The sequence below is a fragment of the Esox lucius genome, chromosome 15 (genome assembly GCF_011004845.1).
Source record: "Esox lucius isolate fEsoLuc1 chromosome 15, fEsoLuc1.pri, whole genome shotgun sequence".
In the NCBI taxonomy this organism is placed as follows: Eukaryota; Metazoa; Chordata; class Actinopteri; order Esociformes; family Esocidae; genus Esox; species Esox lucius.
This window is the reverse complement of record NC_047583.1, coordinates 19,387,305-19,413,083: the sequence shown is the minus strand read 5'-3', so window position 1 is coordinate 19,413,083 and position 25,779 is coordinate 19,387,305. Positions and strand designations below refer to the sequence as shown.

At 41.5% G+C, this 25,779-nt stretch overlaps 1 protein-coding gene across 25 annotated transcripts in view; it reads right to left on the bottom strand.

The window, feature by feature from the left end:
- Positions 1 to 25,779, bottom strand: part of nrxn3a (neurexin 3a) — a 336,640-nt gene that overhangs the window by 58,298 nt on the left and 252,563 nt on the right. For all 25 annotated transcript variants that reach the window (XR_001198455.4, XR_001198457.4, XR_001198456.4 and 22 more), the window contains one exon: positions 7,862 to 8,043. Coding sequence is in view for 20 of the 25 variants with exons in the window: in XM_010878613.4 (XP_010876915.3) it covers positions 7,862 to 8,043 (182 nt within the window). In the remaining 5 variants the exon portion in view is untranslated. The remainder of the gene's footprint in view (positions 1 to 7,861; positions 8,044 to 25,779) is intronic.

Genomic DNA, 25,779 nt, shown 5'->3' with positions numbered 1-25,779 from the left:
CAGGATGGAACCCTGCGGAACACCACATATGACAGGAACAGAGGAAGACGTGTAATTGTTAATGGACACTATAAATGCTCTGTTGGACAGATATGACCTGAACCAATCTAGGGCAATCCCAGAGATCCCAACCCAATTTCTAAGTCTGTCAATTAAAGTGTTGTGGTCTATGGCGTAGGTCTTCAAACTTCTCCTGGGGTCCCCCCAGCCATCTCACAGTTTAGTTTTAGCCCTGAAATAGCTCACCTGATTGAACAGGTAAGGGCTTGTTAATTAGTTAATAAGTTGATTCCGGTGTGCTAGCTCTGGGATACATCTAATAGATGGAATGGCTGTGGGATCCCCAGGAGAGGGTTGAAGACCTGTGGTCTATGGTGTCAAAAGCTGCACAAAGATCCAGTAACAACAAGACTGAACATTCTCCAGTCAGCATTCAGCAACAAGTAATTTGTAACCTTAACAATAGCAGTCTTAGTAGTGTTTCTGACGAAAGCCTGACTAGAATTACTCAAAAATAAGATTGTGTTCTACCACCACAAAATCTATAAATTTGGCTAAGAAGGGCAGCTTGAAAATTGGCCTGTAGTTACTAAAAACAGAGGTTTCAAGATCATGTTTTTTAAGAAGAGGCTGAACACATGCTGCCTTAAAATAGTCAGGGACACAACCTGTGCGGAGAGGACTGTTTATAACGTAGTTCAGGGTCTACTAGTCCAATAATTTCTTAAAGCAATCTGAGTGGTATAATGTCTAGAGGGCAAAATGAGGGTTTTAAATGAGATGTGATATCTAAAAGGTCTTCTAAAACAATTGGAGTAAAAGAGTTACATGAGTTTAGACAGAGGCAAGGAACTTAAATATGGGGCAGTGTATGGTTTATCATAGATCTAATATTAGCAATGTTCTGATATATATATATATATATATTTTAAGAACTTTTCAGTCTGTAGCAGTTGGAGAAATAAGACAACTTTGTAGGTAGGACTCTAGCCTTAATGTTGGAATTCAGCACTTCTGCCCTATATGGCAGCACTTAAAAACATAATGTTTTAAAATGCAAATACATTCAGAAGAAGCCACATTTGTATTCAGGCAAAACCTCAAGTAGTGCTTAAAATTCAGATAAGAGCACTAGGCATTCAAGCCTGTGCTCATTTTGCAGCTTATTCCACTTCTCTGGAGCAAAAAAGTAAATATGGTTTTATGTAGCTCAGAAGCTACCCTTGGTGTATCAAGTACTAACCAATCTTGTGTTCTCATTGCTTTAATATGTGATATGCTGGAAGATTCTGCAGGATTGCCTTGTAAATAAACAAAAGAGACTGCTTCTCTCATCTTATATTCAGTGACGCCCATTCCACATTTTGATAGTAAAATGCTATAATGAGTCCTAAAACTATCCCCAGGTAAATATTGTAGGGCTCAGTTAACGATAGAGTCTAATGATTTAAGCGCAGAAGCTGTGGTTTGCATACATAGATTATATCCCCATAATTACAAACAGACATGAAAGTGGCTTGGACTATGTCAATAGTAGCATAGTCAAATGCAATCTCTCTGCATTGATGAAGTACAATTAGTGCATTCATCTTACGATAGCCAGGTTAACCAGCAATAGAAGTTAGCTAACTCAGTGATCGAAGGAAGAAAAGGGGAAACATTTCATTTACAGAAGGCGACTGTGGAGTTGTCTAACTACTATACTTTATATCTGCGGCATTATGCTCTATATAAAGGTAGGGTATTGTATGTTTTCTGAGAATAGATAGGTACTCATAGCGTAATGGTGGTTCATGCTGTTTTCACCTTTGGGGTGCCAGGACGGAGAAGGGCTTTAACTGGGCTCAGCGGGAGCTGCCCTCCCATTTCTTCTCTCTTTTACTAGGTAGATTAGAGCTAAAACCAGAAAATAATAGAAAAAAATATGACATTTACATTGTCTCCAGTAACCTTAATCGTTATTTAGGCAGTTAGCTAATGACGTCCTCCTACAGCATACTCTGTCCTTCAGTGTTCCTGGTCAACGCCTCTTCCATTAGTCTGCTGTGTTTGGTGAAAAGACTTGGATGTCTTGCTGTCCTGACTGATTGCTTTTTACCATTAGGGGAGGCAGTAAGCAGCCAATTAAAATAAGCACTACCAGAGCCACTAGGGTGAATGGTCTTGCTCAAGGACAAAACCACATATTTTACATTGCTGGCTCAGGGGTTTGATCTAGCAACCTTTAATTTACTGTTCAGATGCTCTAACCATTAGGCTACCTGTTGCTGTCCTTCATTCCTCTTTTCTTCCCTAAATACTGTGCCCTCCATAGGTATTGGGACTGAATTCAAAATTGCTGTGTTTGTTGTACACTAAAATCATTTGAAAATATTTATTTCTGACCATTTCACATATGTTTAATTAACTAAGAATAACAGCACTGTCAGAGTTCCATCCCCCAATTTTTATGAGAGCATAAGTAATGGGACATTTGGCTTACAGGTGTTTGTAATAGATCAGTCGTTTCCTGGTGCCTTGATTGTTCACACACAAGATCTGTGAATCTTTAGTCTCAATTCTACCCTTTGCTTTTGCTGTTGGAGTCTGTGTTTTGTGTTGGCAGGAAAATCCAACACAAAGAATTGGAAGCTGTCTATGAAAGAAAAGTGAGTGGTTTGGATGCTTAAAAGAAAGAGGAACTCAATTAGAACCACAGTACAAAAGTTGGCCATGGTGAAATCAACAGTTTGGATTGTCTTGAAAAAGAAAGAAATCACTAGTTTCTACAGCATTTACCAACGACTAGGTCAGCCAAAGAAAACAATAGCAGTTGATGACAGAAAAATGACTAGAGCTATAAAAATTCTACCTAAATAAGCATAAACAACATTCAGAAAAGTTGGGTGAAAGTGTCACAATCCATTGTTCGGAGATACCTTTGGCAGCAGAATTTGAAAAAAGCCTACAGAAAAAACAGAAAGGTCAGATTTGAAATTGATAAAAAGTAGAGAGATCAGCCATTACCGTCTTTGAACAGATTTAAACGGGCAGAGGAGATGAAAGTGAAGCTTTATCAAAGTGATAGGAAGGCAAAAGTGTGTAGAAAAAAAGGAACTGCAGGTGATTTGAAGCATACCACCTCATCTGTGAAGCATGGTGGAGGTAGTGTCATGGCATGGCCATGCATGGCTGAACATACATTTTACTGGCTGAACAGGAGGCTTAAGTCAGAAACTGACCAAAACAAGCAACAGTTCAAAAGGGCTGCTGTAAAAGCTTGGCAAAGCTTCTCAAAGAATGATATCAAGAGTTTTGGTGAGGTTAATGGGTTGCTGACTGCTGTTTACATGAAAGGGATTTGATTTAAGTTGAATTGTCTCAATACTTATGCTTGCATTATATGCGAATCTGAAAGCGCTATTCTTAGTGGTTAATATATACAGGAAAAAATTAAGAGACCACTGCATCTTTGTTTTTCCTTTCCAAAAAAGTCGAAAAGGAAGGTTCTGAGTGAGGAGCAGAAGGCTTCAAATTAAGAGACCACTGCAAATTGAACGCATCTGTTCCTCACTCAAAACTTTTTTTTCCAACTTTTATGGAAAGGACAGAAAAAGGTGCAGTGGTGTCTTAATGTTTTCCAAGTGATAAAATGGACAGAAATAAAAGATGACAGTCTGTACTTTTGGCTCATATTCATCTTTAATTCGTATTTTTATATGCCTTGAGTGATTATCAAACAGCAATTTTGACTTTACTGTCCCAATACTTTTGGAGGGCACTTTACATAGCTTAGAAGGGAAAGTAATAGTTCAGTAATATCTGCATACTTTAAATCTGCTTCACCATAATGTGGCACAATTCTCTGAGCTTTCAACAATTTCCCCCAAATTCTGTTTGGAGGATTGCTAGAAACCAGAAGTAACAAGCACACATTTACCTTTTCCATCAAATTCATGAAAAGTTTCCAGACTTCTACTATCCATAGGAGATATTCAACAGAACAGTTTAGTGTTTTAGCAACTTTTCTGAGGAAGAACATGCAAATCTGTTTCTAGAGTCAATGTCAGCTGGATGGTCAGGTTTTTATGTCCGTTGGAATGTCTGCAAATGCTTTCAACGCTTTCAACGTGAAGGGGAAAGAACCGCCTTGTTTAATGGATGAAACAGCTGTAAAACGAAACAAGCACAGGTAATTGTGCTACTGCTCCCTCTCTCCCTCCTAATGCTATCACCAGCTGAAAGGCCAATGGAAGACTAGGAGCAAGCCTGTGGCATATTGATGCGTCTGCTGTGGGGCTATTCTCTCCAGATTGAAAATCAACAGAGAAGTGTAGTTATGCACCCTGCTGATTAGAGCCCATCAACACTATAGATTTCCTGTACACTCTGATCTCTCTGCCTTATAGAATCTCTTTGGAGCATGTTGGGTGGCGACAGATGTTTGTGTTTAGGCCTTTTCTCCCTTCACGTGTGCGCCAATGAATTGTGAACTACCAGATAATGATTCTCAATTAACAGAGGTTGTACTTCATTTGGATAGACAAAACAATTTAAAAGTCTAGAACGTAAAGTAATTTAAACACATTTAACTGCAGTAAGCACAGTCCATTTGAGGTTAGCTATTCGATAGAAACAATGTCTTAAACTATGGCCATATATGATGCATTTGGAAAAAAGAAAATAATAAAAAAATACATAATTGGTACAGAAAGATAGCTGAAAATAATTGATAAGAACTCCACTTCCTGCCAGATGGGATATTTAGCTCGACCACCCATGCAAAAACAAAAAACTCTCTAACTTGTGGAAGTAGTAATTTGTAGATGCATTTAGTTTGACTCTCATTATATGCTTCCCAGCATGCTGTGCAGCAGTAGGGAGGAAGTGAAGACATTTGTCGTTAATGAGTAGACAGTATTTCCCCACCAACAAATATGCAGCTCGGTACAGGGAGCGCCTCTGTTAGAAAATTACAGTAGAGAGGGGAGAGGAAGAAAGTGAATTAGAAATGCATTTAAAAAAAAAAAACTTTTTTAATCTTCAAACTTTGTCCAATTAGTTTTCGAGTTTAGAAGAACGAAGGGGAAAAGAGGAACAGGGAGAGCTCTTTTATATTAATTTGCTGAGCTGGTGAATTCCACACCACACTCTGGCTGAGGAAACAAAAGAGCAGGAGTGAGATGAATATTTTAGAAAATATCAAGAAATGGAATAGAGCAAGAGCGATAGGTATAGAGTGGGAGAGAGGTAAAGCATGAGGGGCGGGTGGCCGTTGGCACAGGTTGTTGTAGGCAGATGGTCCTTTTGGCCAGGGGAACAGTCTGGTGATACCTCATCCTCAGATGGATGAAGAGACAGAAAATCTACGGAGAGTCTTTCCATTCTGCTGGAGGAAATAAAATACCACTTTGCACAGAATTACTTGCACCATAGCTTATGGGTTTCCCTTGGCTTTGGCCTTCAAAGGAAAGGAAGCAACAGCCTGCTGCCTGTAATGAATTCATGCTGCATGTTTTACTTACTGAACATCTAGATTCTGACAAAACCTGTTCTCAGAACATATATTTCAATTTTGTGTCAATGGCATCTGCAAATAAACAAGAATAACCTAATAACTTATATTCTGTTGCCTTAGGGTTCAAAAACTAAACTTGGTTAACTGCAAATAAAAGTATCTTGCGAATGGTAGTCAATTCCTCTTTTAGAACAATCCATCTTTGTAAGATTACGTAAAAACGGATCCATTCTAGAATAGGCATTTTTTTCCCAGTTTTCCCAGCCATACTAAAGGCAGTCAAACAGCCAGAGTTGGAGCTCTTTCGGAAATCCTTCGTTACCCTAAGAAACTGTCAGTTGATGATGAATGAGTGAAGTGTATAAACACTTTTTGTCCCTTCTTTGTTTGATTCTTCTAATTCCTATCCAGGTTACCATTTGAACAGCCGACTTCTCCAACATGTTTGAAGGACGGCGTATGTGACATTTGCCAAGCCTCAGGGGCCCTCATGTCTACATCGAGATGGACCTCAACCCCGCTCTCCACAAAGGTCAGAGGACGGACGTTTATCGGTGAAAATGGCACGTCGTAAGCCCGCCCAAGGGGAACCGGTGGCAGTGAACCTGCTAACGCTTGAGAGCCCTGAGGGACGGCAGGGACAATCTGTTGTTTTACCTCACCTCACCTCCTCCCTATCTCTCTTCCTCTCCCTCTCTCTCTCTCTCTTTGTCTGTCAGGGCTGTGTACATGACGAGCCTCTAGTCTGTGTCCAATAATAAAACCAAAAAACATCAGAGCTGTATTACTTAGACTCATCACTGTATTAGCCAACCATTCGTTTTTTCATTGCTTTGATTAGTCTTGGACCTGCATGTTCGATGTCATTCACACCAACGTAAAACAAAGTCTAATGTGAATCAACCTTTTACCATGATGCATATGTGTTTCAATTTCCGCTTACTGCTGGCTTGTTCTCCAGGTTTGTGCTGATTTAGCAGGTATAACGTTTGTATGCCCTTCCCCGAGAAAGAGGTCCCAATTTGGGGTGAGGTGGAGCATAGAGGGAGGGCATGTATCTGGTATGGTGTCATTGCTTTGAACGCCCGTTTAAGGCTGGAAGGTCTCAGCGGACCGGACTCATGAGCCACAGTAAAACCAGTGGGCAGATGGAGGTAAAGGAGACAGAAACAAAGAGAGAGACGGGGAGATTTGGCCGCCCCTTACAGCTAGTAGAGGCATGGAGGCAGTCGGACATACAGCACAAGTTAACAAATGTATGAGCAAATCCAATTAGTTGGAACATATTAATTCACCAGTCATAATAAAAATGCATTTTGGACAGGGGCGGGAATATCACTATGCATTAGCTTAAAGGAACTGCTTTTCTAAACGTAACAAACCGTAACAGTTATGAACCTCAGCTATTTTTCAATTCAGCAGGCTCAATCAATTTGGAGTACACTTAATCACGTATTCATAAATTGTTTATAATTAAGGAATGAAAGATCACACACTGATAGAGAGAGAAAAGTAAAGAGAGAGAGAGAGAGAGAAATGTCTAGATCCAATTTTAGATAACAATATCAGGCAGTCCTGCACTGCAGCCACAGATCAAGACCCTACTGAAAGGCCACACTATAGATCCTGACACTCTGTTAGTAAACCCAAGGACCAACGCTATAAAGAATCTCTCAGGGATTCCACTGAGAACAATATCCAAATTCACAGCTTAATAATTAAGCGGGTCATACAAAAAAAGAGATATTCTAAAAGACTGAGTAAACGCGTGGCATGCGCACGTGTTTGCAAATGTGAAATGAGGTACATCTGTGTTTGAGCCGGCGTATGTGTTTGTTTGCATGTTTGTGTGCATTCTGCAAGTGTCATCTCATTGCCAAGGGTAATAGATCCAGGAAACAACGAGCCCTGGCATTATAAGATCATTTCTAACAAAAGGAGAGCCAACCACTCATATTGCATCAACACCATCATTGACCTAAGAGTCCATTTCGTATTAATTGCAGTAAATTCAGGAATGTAAAAAAAAAAATCACATTTAATTTGAATTTGGTTGAATTGATTGGTTCTGCTACCTAGCCATCATATCCTTAAACAATAAGGCAAGGGGGTGTGGCATATGGTTGACATACCATGGATAAGAGCTGTTCTTAGGCCAGAAGCATCGTGGAGTGCCTCGATACAGCACTTATCCATGGGATATTAGTCTCATACCCTTGAGATGCCTTACTGCTATTATAAATTGGAGACCAACACAAACACTTTGCTGACTGGACACATTCCACAGCCTGTCGTGCCTTCTTGCTTACAAATAAACCATAGCAGATACAAATGCAAATAAAAGGAACAAATCAGGACACTTACGATGTGGAGCATGACATAGTCGCCCAGCCCCGGAGCGCTGTCTATCCGAACCAGGATGCCGTCCTTCAGGGAGGTGCTGAACCCAACAGTCAGCCTGTCTGTACGTGTGCTGGGCCTCTCATTGGCAGGCCAGTTGTAAGTGATTAGGCCTCCTCCTTTACCAAATATATATGTTGTCCCAGCTGAAAAGAAATAGGAGAGAAAAGGCAGAGCTGAAAGCCATGACAAAATGGGAGACAAGTGAATAGAATGCTGCTCTTTTTAGACAACCCAAGATCCCACCAAATAATCTGTGATTATCGTGTCGATTGAAGACATACTGCGTGGGTTATAATTGGTATTTTCTTTTTGTTTTTGTGTGGGTTGGACTTGCCTGTGTTTGTGTAAGAAAATCTGTTCACCAAAATGAAGTTTACCAACATGTTTGTTGAACAGATAGTCTTTGTTACTTTCCTCACACAAATACACAGGCAAACACGGAAACACACACACATACACACGAAATAATTATGCCAGGGAGCTGTTACGTGTGATGTACACAGCCAAATTACTACAAGGCGAAGCATGGGAGCAAAACACTGTTCATTTTCTTAATTAACGACAGCAACCATCCCTCCCCTGTGTCCCCTGGTCATGTTCTAACCATCACCACGACGACAGAGGAGCACTGTGACCACTGGCACTCCATTAAAATGTCCTCCTCGGGTTTTGGAGGCCAAGTAAGACAAAGACAGTGAAACAACTTTTTTCCTCGAACAAGCGATCTAGTGGTGCCTCACTTGCTTCTTGAACCTTTGTCTCGAAAGAGATTTTGGAATGACTAATGCTCTCACCTGGGTCAGAAAAGTCGTAATTCACAGGCTGATTTTCTCTATCCCTGACACCATGGGAAATGCTTCGACCTATACGAGTTATATATAACTCTCTCCAATGGGGATCAGCGATTCAGATTTTGACGAATGAATTCTCTGGTTCACATGTATAATACATGACAGAAGAACCCAAGAGAATGTGTTTCCAGTTGAAATCGAGCAATACTCTTACAAATTTAATGTGAAAAGAGACAAACACACACAGACCGACTCTGTTCCAGCAGTCTTAAAGGAGTTATGAAGTTACTGTGAGAGAGAGAGTTTAAAGACGTGTGTGTATAGGTTTCTTTGTACATGGGTTGCTTATGTGGAGATGGTGTGTATGTGTATTTGTTGATATGTGAGTTTGCATGTGTGTTCTAAGGCTACATTATATGGGGCCAGATGGCTCTACCGCTTCATGTCAGGTTGTGTGTCATGTAGAACAGCTGGCACATGGCACTGACAACACCTGGACAACCTGTCTCTCTCCACTCACCCTCTGATAAACATTTACATGAAATGTTCATTCAAGACTAAGCATTTGCACATTAGATAGGCTTACTGTGGGGTAAAAACAACATTACTACATAGCAAACTGGGTGATTAGCTAGAATTACCCGGGCCCAATTTGTGTAGCTGGGTTTCTGCGTGAAGCAAAAAAAAAAATGTCCCTTAGAACTCTAGGAGAGAGTTTAGCAAGCAAGCTAACATTTGCTACAACAGAACAATTTGTTTTGATGGTCATATAAACAGTATACACAAGATTTCTCATTTTAAGTTTTATGAATTATTTGAGCAATTATTTAATGTCAGTTAAAAATGTTTTATAAAACCACGCATTCAATATGAATGATATCTTTTGCAGCAAACCTTTGTTTTTACTTCAACACATGTTTTGCTAATGAATCGATAATTACTTTTATGATTACAGTTACTGATGAATTCGGTTTTTTCGATTTGTTTCTTTTAGGCATCACATCTAAAAAGAAAACAAATGAGCTTAAAAAATACATAATAATTTAAGTTATTTTCAAATAAAATGTATCGGTGATAAATAAACAATTATTTATTTTAATTTAGAGTTTCATTTGATTTAATGCAAGGGTACTTTTAAGCCCATACCCTTCTACACTGACTGACAGGAAGTAGTAGCACTTGGAAATTAATGAACGATTAATAGCAAATCTGATTGGCTTTGACAAGCATGCACACTGATGAGCCAAAACATTATTATCACTCACAGGTGAAGCGAATAACGTTGATCATCTCCTATCCAGGGGCTCATGTCAAGGTCTGGGTAGATTAGATGGTAAGTGAACAATCAGTTCTCATAGTCAACGTGTTGGATGCAGGAGAAATGGGCAGGAGGACAGAGTGAGTCTTTGACAAGGGCAAAATTGTTATGGCCAGATTACTGGGTGAGAGCATCTCTGAAACTGCAAGGCTTGTGGGGTTTTCCCAGTGGGATCTCCCAGTCAGCAGGGGTGAGTACCTACTGACAGTTGTCTGAGAAGGAACAAACCACAAGCCGGCAACAGGGTATTGGGCACCCAAGGCTCATCAATGCGCGAGAGCTAAGAAGTCTGTCCTGTCTGGTCCGAATCGACAGAAGGTCTACTGTGGCACAAGTCACAAAAAATGACAATGATGGTTACGGGAGTAATGTGTCACAACACACAATGCATCACAGCCTGCTGTGTATGGGGCTGCGTATCTGCAGACCAGTCATCGTGTCCATGATGACCCTGTCCCCCATCAGAACTGGACCTTGGAGCAGCGGAAGATGGTTGCCTGGTCCGATGAGTCCCATTTTCTTTTACATCACATGGGTGGCCATGTACGTGTACACCGTTTACCTGGAGAAGTGATGGCACCAGGATGCACTGTGGGAAGACAACAAGCCGGTGGAGGGAGTGTGATGCTCTGGGCAATGATCTGCTGGGAAACCCTGGGTCCGGGCACTGATGTGAACGTCAGTTTGACACCTACGTAAAGATTGTTGCAGACTAGATACACCCATTCATGGCACAGTATTCCCTGATGGCATTGGCCTCTTTCAGCAGGATAATGTGAACACATTGTTCAGGAATGGTTTGAGGAACATGATGAAGAGTTCAAGGTGTTGACGTGGCCTTCAAAATCCCCAGATCTCAATCCAATTGACCATCTGTGGGATGTGCTGGACCACCAAGTCAGATCCACGGTGGCTCCACCTCACAACTTACAGGATTTGAAGGATCTGCTGCTAATGTCTTACCACAGGATACCTTTACAGTCTCTGCAGGCCGGTGCTGTTTTGACTACATGCGGAGGACCAATTTGGCAGGTGGTCATAATGCTTTGGCTCATTGGTGTACAATATATTGGTAACCATACTTGAGTAGTTTGACCTTTACAGCACCTAAAGATTTAAAAGAAACAGGTAGGGTGGGAGCAAGATGGTAAACTTTGAAACGTCAGAAAACCAAAAAGTGTTCAAGTATTCCAATGTAGATAATTTCAAGTATACATATTTAAATAAATAGATAGGTTATCCTAATGCATGGAGTCCTTTTATAATGTCATAAACTGCCTCATGAAGTTCCCTTCCTGCCACCTGTTTTATATGTTTTATCTATCCATCGACCCATTAAACTGCAATGACCCAACTCCCTTGGTGCTTATACCAAGTTGCCAACCATCATAATATCTTATCCTGGAAAATGGGTTTACATTTCACTGCTTCATATCCATTTTCTGTTATTTCAAGTTTGGACAAATCTGCTGTTTTCGATCCTCATTCAAAGGATATTGGAAAATAAGCACAGTTTAGGAATATGAGGAAAATGGCGGGGCTTCAGAAGAAAAATGTAATTTTCTTGAGTGCCATAAGTTTGCTGATGATAACGTTAGTTTTAGCACTTAGTTCTAACCTCATCCCCGGGCTTGAATATTTGTCAGCTTGTTGAGACATAATCACAAAGTGGGTAGCTGGTATAACTAGCTAGAAGAGTAACTTGATAAAATAATCTTTCCAGCTACTAATAATCTTTCTTTAACATTAACCTTGCTGCTCAAATCAGGCAACTAGCTAGTAGATTATGTTAGTACAATAAATAAAAGCGACACTAACAATAGATCTAACTGTATGGTTTGGCTCGCCACTAGTCTAACCAATGTCAGTAAGATTGTGTGTATCTATGAGAAAGATATTTAACATGTTTATAACTACACAGTAATGTGTGCTTGATTACATGAAGACAATTAGGTAACTAGACCCACAGTTGAACACTAAATGTATTAAGTACTCAAGTAGTGTGTGTGTGTGCGTTTGTATGATGCGATAACTGCCAGTACACTAGTAGTGTTTGTATATTTCAAAAGAAGCTGGCAAAGAAGATAGCTAAATCACTTAAAATATTCAACAAGATGCCAGAGACAGAGGGTCTCCAACCCAGGGCTGGGTATCTCCCTCAGTAGAGCTGATTACTGGTGATCTATACACAAACACACATGGCACTCAAACTGCTAATCTAGCACTGACTTTCCTACAACCATAACACAACACCTTCAACAACCTCTCCCACTCTCAGCTCCTGTGCTATGCAGTGGCCAGTTAACCAGACTGGGTGTAGCTATCTTACCAATGCTTCAGGCCTGTGTACCTACCAGAACCAACCATGAACACATCACTGACATGATATCCTGTACGTGCTTCTCCCTGTGACAGGAGGAGGCACATTTCAATGGACAACAACCATATATTCCTCCACTCTAGGCAGATTATTACCCCAGAAGAGAGTCCTATCACCATGCCCCCATTTCATCTTGTTTAGAGAACAAAACTATTAAACAGTCTTCAAACACACATTGTTTTCAGTGACTCAAAATATATTCCATATAGACCAATTCCTAGGTTGCATGGGCCCATACATCACTGTTTAGACTGTTTATTGCCAAATTAACCACATGAAAATGTAATGTTCCCTATCCCATAGCCCTAAACCTAACCTGAATTAACTCAATTACAGTGTGCCTGAAATTAACCTAGCCCTCACGACTAAACCTAACACACAATGGTGTGTCAGATTTTACTCTTTCTGTGTTCCTTTTTACTCTTTCTGTGTTCCTTATACAGCTCTGTAAAAAATTAAGAGACCACTGCACCTTTTTCTTTCCTTTCCAAAAAAGTTGAAAGGAAGGTTTTGAATGAGGAACAGAAGGGTTAAAATTAAGAGACCACTGCAAATTGAATGCTTCTGTTCCTCACTCAAAACGTTCCTTTTCACATCTGACCAAGTACTAAGTCATGTTTTGCTGAGGCGTTGAATACTTATTTCACTCATTAAAGTGCAAATCAATTTATAAAAAATGTTACATGCTTTTTTCTGGATTATTTTGTTATTCTGTCTCTCACTGTTCAAATGAACCTACCATTAAACTTATAGATTGATCGTTTCTTTGTCAGTGGGCAAATATATATAATCAGCAGGGGATAAAAAAAAATCCTCACTGTAAAATTAGTTAAGATGCCCCTCTCCCAGTTTCTTTTGAAAACTTAAAAAGTTCCAAAATATTTGTTTAAACATTTTCTCTGGCTGCCACTAGACTTTAGAAATAAAAATACTATTTGTTTCTTATACATGCTTTAAGTCAGTGGCTCCCAACCTTTTTCAGTTACTGTACCCCCAAAAAGAATTTGCACTGCTTGGAGTACCCCTGAAGTACCCCCTCATGTTCATTTCACTAGTAAGTCTATGGTGTCATGAGTGTTTTCAAGTACACCCTGTGGAAAGGCCAAGTACCTCCAGGGGTCCTAGTACCCCTGGTTGGGAACCACTGCTTTAAGTTATTCTATCGAACAGATTTTGAGTTAAGTTGATCAAATGTTTTTGTTATTTACAAAACGTTGTGGACAATTTCAAATATAAAGAAAAATCTATTTTCTATATATATAGATGTAGGGACGCCTTTGTTTAATCCACCCCCTTTTTCAGAAAGAAACCTGTTGATGGTTTTAGAAAGAAACATGCATCTTCTTGCCTTTTTATGGTTGATTTGTTATTAGCTGTATTTTAGACACTGGTTTGCGCAGTCACCCCAACAAAAATCAAGTACACTTCGGCATATTATTTTGGAACCACCAGCTAAGTTACACTAAATTGTATTGTGAAAAGGAATAAAAACAGAGACTGACTATAATGTTAGTTGACTTTGCTTGTTTTTTCTGATATAAACTGCAGATTAATCCAAACTTCAAGTAACAGATAAAAGAAATGATAAAAAAACAGATTAGAATCATTGAGACATGATGAACCGTTTTCCTGTTTAATTCAGTTAATGAACACATTTAAATATTTACAGTTCCAGTTGTCATGCACATAGTCCTGTTAGTCTCTATGGCACAGATGGTCGGTTGCCGAGGGCAACAGTGTGAGGAAAGATACCATTCATGTGGTGGGTCTTTTTGGTCATGATTAACCTACCCTCTGCCTACCAGACATTTTTGTAACAGTGGGTGGCTGGGTTGCAACTTGAATTGTATGTACCCAATTCATATTGTTACTGTTGCAATGGCCAATTAACAACATATGTGAAAGTAAAACGTGAAATGTCCATCCTCCTGCAAGGTGGATACGCAATATCTTTCTTCTCGAACATGATAAATATGCTTCCAAGCACAGAATGATTCAGAGATACATATTTAGTTTGTGTTCACACTAGCCTAAACAAACCAAACTAAGGGTACCAGCTGCACCCAAGTTGAAATGGTAATTTTCAAACCTGCAGAAATGGATTATGGGATTGGCCCGAGGTCCCGTGCTCCTAACAGTGACAACCTTTCCCAAGGATGAGACTGACCCCATGAGTAGTGTCTCCATAGCTGATATATTAACTGTGTCATCAAATTGGCTTGTTCTCAGAGAAATGCAGTCAGTGTTTCAAAGAAAATATGATAAAAACCTAGACGGGGTATTAACATTATTGTAACTCTAAAAGTGTATTCAAATGTTGATGTAAGACAATATGCTGAAGCATCTTAATGATTGACTGAACTTGAGGTACTTGGATTCTTGACATCAACAGTCCCTGCTTATCATGAATCAGTCAGGGAGCTAACTCATCAAATTTCAGGCTGCTTTAAATAGGAAGAAGTGTTTAGAAAATCCACTGAGAAGACCAAAAAATGAACATGGCAACAGCACAAGTTAATTAGTTAATTTCAAGTTTCAACTAACTTTTTCAATTAGTAACACACTTTGCCCAACTGATTGCAAGTTGTTTTAGCATTCAGTCACCAACCAAGGCAAGCAATGACTCAGACGCTTTTAAAAGAATTAAAGAGTGCCTTTCTTTGTGCATATTGATGAGCGTGATGCATTTCTTCTTAATTCATTCCAGGTACGTGCATAAATGAATAATGTGGCGGAACATTTTAAGAAGGAGAAGATGGCCTGAAATGCTAACAGCTTTCAAAGCGAAGACGTGTGCACCTTTAATTGAATAATGTGGCTTTAAAATTGCTAATGGGGATTATTAGAAAAAAACTGACAGGCATTCAGATGGTGGAGAGCTCTCTGAGAAAAGATGACAAGACTGATGGTTGTGTTTGAATTTTCATAAACTTCAGGCAAAGACTGGTTGAAGGATTTCTACGAATTGTTAATTCTACAAACTCTAAATAAATGCATCTTTTATGGATTATTTATAAAGTTCTGACCTTGAGCTAAAGCTTTGTCATCAAACTACGAAAAGCAAGCTGAGTATCCATTGTGGGCTAGTACAACATCTAATAAAAACCTGCCTTTTATTCCAATGAAACATCCTAGTTTCTTGTTGAGGTTCTCAAGTGTTTACTTATGTCTGACCTTAATCCTGTGGTGAACAGTTTGTCTGGTTCTAAAATGTTGCACATTAGTCCTTTTGAAAGAAAATAGTTATTTGTGTTTTTCTGCTTACAAGCGCACCATGAAAGGTCATTAAAAAAAAGCTCTCATGCATTTAAAACACTGAATCCTTGAGTACCTTCAGTAATTATGGAAAATTGTACAAAATGGCAAAGTATAAACCAGAGATGCTCAAAATGTTTCAAGTCTGAACAATACAAAAACAAAAAAGTGCATGAAGGTCCACGCACCACCTTCAGGCTACAGGCAAGGAAGCAAAACCCCTGTCACAAGGGATGGGTACAGGGGTGGAGAATCTCTCCAGACCCCTCGGCTTTCCTCAAAACCCAACCCCAATGAAGTCTTTCCCTTCATGGGAACTAATACACCACATACTAAGCGTGATGGATCAGCATCCTTCGCAGTGGTTCCATTGACATTCCATATTCGTCAGATGAAAAAGATGTCAATAACACATGATCAAGCACACGGCGGGCTGCCCATAGGTGCACACTCCAAGGTGTGGTAGTTTGCTTTCAACTCTTCTGGATGATATCAAATTTGTATCACTCTGTATGTACTCTGCACATCTCACAGTACAATATAAAAACGCTAAAACCGACTGTTGTGTACACACAAACACAGAGATATGCACAGACACATCATCCCGCGCGTGCCTTCCGTTGCCTACACAGACGCACACACAACACCCAAAACACTTCTAAGACAAGCCACACACGCTCACACAATCCTCGATCTCATACATTATCTAAAAATGGAAAGCTTTAAGCATTTCAAACGCCACGAACTCAACACCCCCCCACTCCCCCCGTGGGTTCATCGGGAGAGAGGAGCTGAAGTATTGTGAGAGATTCGAGGGCTTTGACATCTATCAGCTGAGCGATTGGATTCGAGTTCTCCTTAGATAAGGGACTGATTGGAGAGGGATTTTAAAGCGGAAGAGAAAAATAAAGAGAGAGAGCCTCAAAACCAGCCATTTTGAATTTATCAACAGTTAACATGATTACACTACAACTGATGCATGGAAATTAGGCCAATTAGTTTGTTATAAAACCAGACAAAATCAAAGGGGAAGTGAGTGATGAACCATAGATGAATGCCGACTTAGAACATAGGCCCCCGTATCAGGGCAATAACCTCTTCTATCCTTTTCAACTGTATCTACATTCCTCTTAGCTCAACTTGACTAAACAGCTGAATTGGGGTCAATTCCATTTCCATTCCCCTCAGAGGACTTATTATAGCCATTTCCCCCCCACCCCAACCCTTGTTACATCCAGTTGTATATATGGCCCTGGTTCCACATATGCGGAACAGTTGAAGATCGTGGCAAGCCCTTCTCCAAGGATCTGCTTCAAGCCATTCTGCTTTTTTTTATGTTACTCAAGGGCACAAAGACAGATTACCCACCTTCGCTGATTCCATCTAGTGACCACTTGTTTACTGTCCCTTCTCTATATAAACTAGACTACCTGCCAAGGTCCTTGTGGCTTCTTAATGTAGTTAATTGTGCTCCTACTGTACCAACCTACCACACATTCTCAATTTTCTCACAAATGAGGTGAGGGGGGTGTAACCCAAATATTGCCAAAATAGGGCCAGTGGTGTGTCCCCCCCCCCCCCCCAACAGTACCATCCTCGATGTCATGGTGGGACGGACACGGCAGGTGAACCGTTTTTTGGGTAGGAAGCGTTGTGCAAGCGTTTGTTGTGCACTGCGTATCTCGTCCCAGGAGTTGTCACTACCTTTCCTCCTTTCCTGCTGTCAGCGACTACAGAGTGTGCCCGTCTCAGAGCGACAGGGGAAGGAAGATAGCGGGGTGGGGGTGCAGAGGTAGACTGAAGGAGAGCACGGCGGAGCAATATGAAAAGTGTCACCGCGCAGCATCAGAGCCGGTCGAAAATGGGATAAACTGAGGAGGCAGGGAGGAGAGATGGGATTTTGATGGAGCCTGCTTTGAAGACGCCACCTCTAGACCTCCAAAGAACATAATTTTCAAAAGAAAATGTGCCCACAATTCTCTGAAGTGTGCTTCCTCATGACCGGCCAAGGTGACCCGGAATACAGAAACTGCCTTGACCTGGAGTACAGTAGACATGACCCATGCGGAAATTGGGTAAGGATTTGAGACTTTTACAGTGATTCGGAAAGACAAACGACCAGTGTGCAGACAGTTTGAAGTATTACCTAGCTATCTTAAGATGACCGCTCAAAATGTAATTCACTCTGGGTGAACAACTTAAATGTACAGAAAATGTGAAGAAAACTTTTCAGGGAGCCCGCTATTCATGTAAAATATACATTCAATATTAGCATTTATAAAATTTATTTATGTACAAACTGGCAGTGATTTAATCCTCCATATCGTATACAGTACTTATCAAACAGAACTGTCCACTTGCACTATTTGATGTAAGTGTGCTTGCTGGGTCACGCTGACCCAAACACAAGATATCCTTGTTTTCTCCTCACAGAAATCAATAGAGGATATTTTCTAAACAACGATCAAACCAAAGAGCAGGTATTTCCAGACAAAAGGATCCATTGATACAAAACCTCTAGCTGTGATCATTTCTCAGATGGTGTGGTCGGCTGGGAAACGTTTCCATTGTTTACACATTGTGTGGAGTCCAACAGCTTGCCAGGCCATCTGTGGGAACTGGCTGTGAGGACCGGGAAGCACTGAGGGACATTGGCGTGATAGCCAGGCAGCAGCATAATTTGCCATTTCAGCATCTCCTATAACCAATTATGTGCAGCTTGTGCAGTTCTTTAGGGACCAGAATGTTGATCCCTTAAAAATAAAATACATTTAAATTAAATAAAGGTAGCATTGAAAAGAGCGAGAGCTGCCTTGACACATTAGGAAAATGACACACAGGCATTTGCAAAGATACCTTTACAATAGGGCCAATAAGATGAAACCGTCCCAGAAGGAGCAGTGACATTGGTGCCCAAAGGAATCATGGCTGCTGCTCGCCCTGCCATCTGCACTGGGTAACCTCTAAGACAGGGGAGTGTAGGAACATAGAGGAGGTTTTCCTGAAGGCTGGGCCACAGTCGGAGCACAATGTGCCATTTCAGTGGATTCTCACCTCACCAGCAGGCAGCACAGGCTGCCCTGGGACAGGATAACTGCTGCGGTCATGGCTTCACCTGCTTCTGTGCGGCTAATCAACAATATGTGGATTGAAATGGAACTCGGGCTGCCTCTGTTGTTCAGAGGCAGCTCGAACTGGTTTTGCTCGGTATGAGAGCACCTGTCAGCAGTTCTACTCCTGGGAACGTGGTACCAAATACTCTGAGGTTTGCTGCTATTACAGTAAAGGCGGGCAGATTAGCTGTAAAGGACATATGATTGCCGTATAACTGCTGAAGTAAAGCTCAGCACTAAACATTAGGTAAACCTAAGTCTTGTTGATGCATTACAGGAGGGTGATCAAAGGTGGGGGAGAAGAAGTTTAGAAGTGGATTTAGAAGTGGGATGTTGGACAGAGGAAGGAGACGGCTTCTTAGCATCAGTACCTGGCGTTGACAGCGCAAAAAGGCTCTTTGAGCAGCTGGACATATAATGCTCGGGATCAAGAAATGGAGAAGAGGGACAGGGTGACACGTTCATTAACAGATCGTCCTATAGGGCAACACAAGCAACAAGGGAGTTCCGAGTTGTCAGTGTCCTAAGGTGAGGCAGTGAGGTTGGGGTGGGGGGTGGGGATGGTGTGGTGGGGGGTGAAGTTGGGGGGGGGTGAGTGGGTGGGGGGGGGTGGGGGTATGAAGTTGGAGTGGGGGGGTGGGGACGGTGTGGGGGGTGAAGTTGGGGTGGGGGGGTGGGGACGGTGGGGGGGGTGAAGTTGGGGTGGGGGGGTGGGGGGGGTGTGGGGGGTGAAGTTAGGGTGGGGGGTGGTGACGGTGTGGGGGGGTGAAGATGGGGTGGGGGGTGAAGTTGGGGTGGGGACGGTGTGTTGTAAGAGATCTGAACTGATGATCTGAAGAAGACGGATGACTGACAGGAGAAAGGGTTTTGCACGGTGGGAAGACAAGGCGACAAGTGGTGAAAAGGGAAAAAGGTAGAGAGGAGTATGGGGAGAGAAGGACGCAGGGACAGTCTCTGTCCCACTCCAATGAATGATTTGAGACACAACACATCCCTCTAACAAAGTCCCAGCTCAACTGAGGATTTAAATAGGGGGGAAAATAATATTGACGTTGGCTAACAAAAACCCCGCTTGACGATATTAAGTCTATATTAGGCAATTCGGTGACGGCAGAGCTTGTGAAGCTTACAACCCTAGTCGAGAAACAAAACCATTCCGAGTTGCTAAATCACCAACTTCATCTTTAGGACTTGAATGTTTTCGCTCTGAGAAAAAAGCAGGAATAAAATGTTGAACACCTGGCATGGAATCAAGCCATTAGCATTTCAGCCGCGCCACTAGCCTCCCCACACCATCACAGTGTGGCGCTGATTGTTCAACCCCGATAATTGGCCATTACTTCTACTTTTGTGCTAGTGTTCCTGCCTGTGATTTGATAAGGTTATATCAAGACAAATAGCACAATTTACAAGGAGCCATTTCACTTAAAAAAAGGTTGAGGAATGTTCTTGAGCTGGGGTTATTTATTTTTTTAAGCTCCATTCTAAGCACTTGGTAATGAGAAAGAAATAATTGAACATTCACCTAGATCTTGAAAGGGGATTCATTTTATCTGCTTGGATCGGGGTGGGTTGGGGGTATCCGATTGGTATCAATAGGAACAATCTGTGTTTGATTTTCCTGCCTTTACATGTCTTGCAGTTTTTTTCTGAAAGCCTTGAACATTTTTAATTTCAAAGAAGACGATAACTATGTCTATAAAATATGACAAAAATCGTACATCTATAGAGATTGATTTAGGCCTTTATTTCATCAAGAATATTAGTAGACTGATTTAATGATCACTGTCATCTGGCCTTTGTGGCCACTCACATCATTACATAGCCTTTTCAGGTGTTTCGGGGGATTCACGCACACAGATGTCTTTCCCGGTCGTTGTCATGACAGCAGTCTCCTACCTTAGTTTGTGTAAAAAAAAGCTTTGTCTGTTTGCTGAAGGACTTGATTGGCTGACTGGTTAGCAGCCTGACCCTTCGGTTCCTCTCTCCATTTAACAGGCTGTGACTTGGCCTGACTCGGGCATTGCTAACTCGGGACTGTACGCAGATGCTTTTCATTTCTGATATTGAACTTGGCAATTTTTCTAATGTTAAACCTTAAACCAAAAGCTCCCTTAGAGTGTGGTACTTGACACATTGATCCAAATGAGTCCGAATCTCTGAGTCTGACCATGTCACTCTGATCGTATCACTCGGACAAGTGACGCGAAGGTACAGGTGACAAAGACAGAATAAACTATAGAGTGATAGTGCATGTTTATCATCATCTGGCACAAACCCATGTTTATCATCATCTGAACCTCTACAGGCAGTTAGCCATGTTGGCTGTAATCACTTCAATACAGCAGGAATAAAAATGATGGAATCCAGGCTCTCTCTAAAGAATACCTAACTGGGGCAGTGAAGAGAGAAAGGAACAGACAGAGAGGAGAGAGAAAAAGAAAGGAACAGAAGAGAGGGTTGAGAGAAAGAGAAAGGTACAGACAGATGAGAGACAAACCAAGGAGGGGGGAACGCCACAGAGACATATGCAAAAAGAGGGACAGATTTAGAGATTAAGCGAAAGATGAAGAGATACTGAAGTGACTGCAGAAGAGTGACGTGTTGGTAGAGAGAGACGAGAAGCAGAGATGTACTACAATCCAGATCTAATCCTTCAACGGTGTGACTCATATCAACTACAGCATACTTGCTCTCTCTCCTGCACACTCGTGATTTCTTGGTGTTCCGAGTTCAGTGTGAATCCATGGGATGTTGATCGTATCTGAGATTCTGCTCCACTTCCAACCCATTCGGTCCACGTGAGATGGAGCTCTTATTTTGTGCTGTGGCACGGAGGAATACCGCAACATCCCCACTCTGCCTAGCCACAGCTGTTTAAAGGAAAACTTTTCGAGGCCTTTTATATTGAAAGGAAACGTTGGTATATACAGCGCAGGTGGTAGTTCGGTCCCGGATGTTGAGCTGAAACCCGTAACCGGTGTGTCTGTACTCAGATGCTCACCGATGACTCCAGTTAAACGTAACCCCTACGCAGAAGCAGGTACGCGCATTTTTTCCCCCCTCAGCCTGGCGTGAAGACAACAGGAGAGGGAGTAAGAGAGAAAGAGACAGAGAGAGGAGAGAGTGCTGGAATAAGTGATAAAATAAGCAGAAAGAGAGAAAAAGGGAGAGCAATAAGAATGAGAGAGAGAGAGCGCAGTCTGGCCAGGGGTAATGCGGTTTGTTAGCCCCTGATCGCGCTCTTCTTGGTTTGGCCTCCGCTCCACCAAACAACAATGACTCTACTGCTGCAGTGGATGAGCACACCTGTGTGTGTGTGTGAGCGCGTGTTACACACCAATGCGCATTTGTACGTCTGTCTCTTTATCCCTTTTTTGCTGTCTCTTTCTCTCCCCACTCTCCCCCATCTCTCTCTGTTCCCTCTCTTGTGTGAAAGCAGTCACTCTGCTAAAACCCTTTCGCTTTGAAGATGTGCTTAGAAGAAAGGGATAAGAAATTAAAGGAAGGAGCGATGGCAGCTCGCAATAGCACATGAAAGGGGGGAGTGGGGGGTTGTGGGGACAGCGCACAGGCAATTCATCCTGGGGGTGGGGGTTGGGGGGTGGGGCACTGCAGGCGGTGCTTTGGACTGTGAATAAAACATTGACTATATGACACAACTGTTCTACAGACACAGAGAGTTTGCAACAGGAAAACATGAGAGGATGAGGGGAGAGCTGCGATTGGCTCTGCTCTTCCTTCGGCATGACAGCCTGTCTGATCTGACACGAACAGGGTTCATTTGGGGGAACATTACGTTCTCGTTTTAAACTATAAGCACCGTTTTGGTTTGAAAGTTTGAAACACTTGAGGACAAAAAAAAAGGACACATATTTCTATAAGTTCACATATTTCTATAAGTTCATAGTTACTAAGCTTTTTGCGTATACTACTGCATCTACGGGAGAGGTTAGCTGCTTCGGGGGCTAGAACACTTCCGCTTCTGATTCCTGCCAGCTAGTTTATTGCCTTTATCTGATGTGTCAAGTCTGAATGAATCCTTGAATTACAAGAAAAGGATTAAAACCACAAGTGCTTTGGCCCTCCAGGACTGGTGTTTCCTACCCATGTCAGTGTAATTTGTATGTGCAACTGAGTATGACTTCTATGTTTACTGCAGTGGTGGCAGAACTGATTTTACACCTGGTTGGTTGACAATGTCAGTGTATTCTATGGGTGTGTGTGTGTGTGTGACAGGATTGGTTTTATAGGTGGTTGTTCATGATTCTGGCGATCAGAAGTCTTAACCAGAACATGAAAAGGAAGAGCTAATCATGCATGGTTAAAATGTAGTCTGTAGGTGCTTGACTTGCTGACCAAGAAGATGTTTTCTCATTATTGGTAAATCAACTATGTATATTTGTATATACATTTTGGGGAGAACAATCATGGGCTGTGAATCAGGGGAGTTAGACGAATAGAGTATCACAGTAACTCACTCATTTCCATTCCTTTTTGAATTGCTTTTTACATTAACAGATGTTAGGAATCATCTTTGAATTCAATGAATACAGATGAAATATATTTACAAATGGAAGGATATTGTAAAATGGTCAAGGCAGAGGAGCCAATGTTGTAGATTAGTTGTGGAAATTAAGTAAGAATAGTTGGAGAAAATGTATGATTTATGATTTTGTTTTTACAGTCCATAGCAGTAACATTCCGGATACAAAAACTTGAAATGGACGAAGGACGGCAAGTCTGAAGCTTGGCCTCTCTTAGGATATCTAACGCAACTATAAGGCTAAATGGTCTAAATGGTAAACAGCATATCTAGAGATTTCCCTTTTACAACTCTAGCTTGTTCGTAAATGTGAGTGTAAACATTTATTTATATGTATGTGACAAGTAGAACACCATTCTTCAGTGATACAATGCCGAAACGCCCATTTATGGCCGAGTCAGTGTCACCTTTCTATATGGGCCAAATTCAGGAAAGAAAATGTTTCTTGCGGATTCAACAGGCTATGCAGTGAAATAGGAGTTTTATATGGAGGGGTTCAGGGTTAGTGGAGTTTGTCGTGACTTAATCTGTCCTGGCCCAGGTTAGTTCTGGAGAATACGTTGCCATAGTCACTACTACTGCAGGCCGGATTGAATCAGATTGCAGAACTTTGTTCGCCCACAACTTTATTGGAAGACACTCTTTTGAACAACAGAGGTGCGATTGAATGTATCACAGCTCTATTGATTTCAATACAAAGATAATGACCCAGCTTTTTCAGAGCCATTGGAGTCAAACGCTTATTTAAATCATTCAGTACATTGCAACTAAACATTGCTAAGGTAAACTAGCATTTGAATTGGACTGATGAATACTACTCACCTAAGTATAAACCCCTGACCCTAAATCGGAACACCTACACCTAAAAGTAACTAAACCCAGTCCTGACACAAACCAACACTGTAAGTTTAACCCTGAACCCGTTGGTCTGACATTCTTATTCTTATTATCTTAGTTGGGATTTCTAGTCCCAGCATTTAATGTTAGAACTGGATCACACACACAAACTGAACAAAGTGATACATCCTTAGAAAGAGAATTACAGATGCTGACTGAAAAAAAACAACAAATGAACTATGGTCCTTCCCGACAGCACCTTGTGCACTCATGTTGAAAATGTGCATTTATTCAATTCACTTGTATCTATGACATCAGTCATACAGCCCACCTGAGCTAAATAAGTAAGTTATAGGCAGACCTTTCCATCCATCACACACCGGTGTGGTGTGTCTGTGGCAAGGATGTGTGCATGTGTGTGTGTGTGTGTGTGTGCGTGCGTGTGTAGGCTGCATGTCTGCATGTGCCCCATTGCAGCGAAAAAACTAATCATTTCTCACAGTGTGTCATTGAATCACAGCTCCTTGGAAATAGGGAGCGGGAGAGGGAGGGCTTGGGTAAGATGGTGAGACACAGAAAGAGAAGGTGAAGAAAGAAAAGGACAGGAGATGGAACTAAAGAGAGTGTGTAGAAGAGAGCCACAGACAAATATGGATGAAAAAAAACAGACAAATGACAATGGAAGCAGTACGATAGGGAAAACCAGACAGAACTCAACTGCAGGACATTTCTTTAGTGTACCTTAAAAATGGGCAGATAAAACACATAGCACCTGTTAAAGATGCAGTCCACGATTTGCTGGTAGCTAAACACAAGTCGGAACAAGTAATGTGGCTGTCGTCATTGAGCATAGAAAGACTTGAGCCAATTTAATAGTAAATGGACAAATACAGCAAAACAATGTTTGCACGGTTAAATGGGCCAGGCTCGCTCAGCTGTGAACGGATTAACTGTCGATATGATCTGTTAGTGGCCAAAAACAAAGATGCTGCAAGTTCGGATTGTGTTCAGGATATTGCAGGATTTTTCAAGCGACACAAAATATGAAGGAAAAAGTGAGCCTTGGGAGAGAGAGACACAAAGTGTGAGAAAAGAGGATGGGCATATACTCAAGGCAGACATTGACAGACAGAGGAAACAAGCAAGCGAGAGAGACAGAGAACGTTTAAATAGGTGAAAAGAAACTGAGGACATAAGCGGAAGCATTGTCAGACACTACGAGTGAAAGACAGAACTGCATATAGAGGTAAAATGGCAAAAGTAGCACTGAGAAACTGAACAATAATAACACACACCAAACCAAAAAAATCTACGCATGGTTCCAGGCCCCGCGCGGCCCAACCTGGCGTCATGCAGGCCTGCAGATAAGTCTGGCATGGAGCAAGGAAGGCACATCAAACGCAGCAACAAAGCGCAGTGCCTGCTTTGTCCCAGCGTCCATTGTGCTAATCAATGCTGCCCAGCCTCTCTCCCACACCTTAGCCCAGCACAACACCTCGGTTCCCCCGCCGAGCAGATCAATGCTCAGCCCACAGAGTCTCGCGAGGGACCTAATACAACTAGATTAGATTCAGTGTTTATGGGATTTTTCTTTCTCTCTCTCTCCAAGAGAAATCATCATTATTTAGTGATTTTCTGC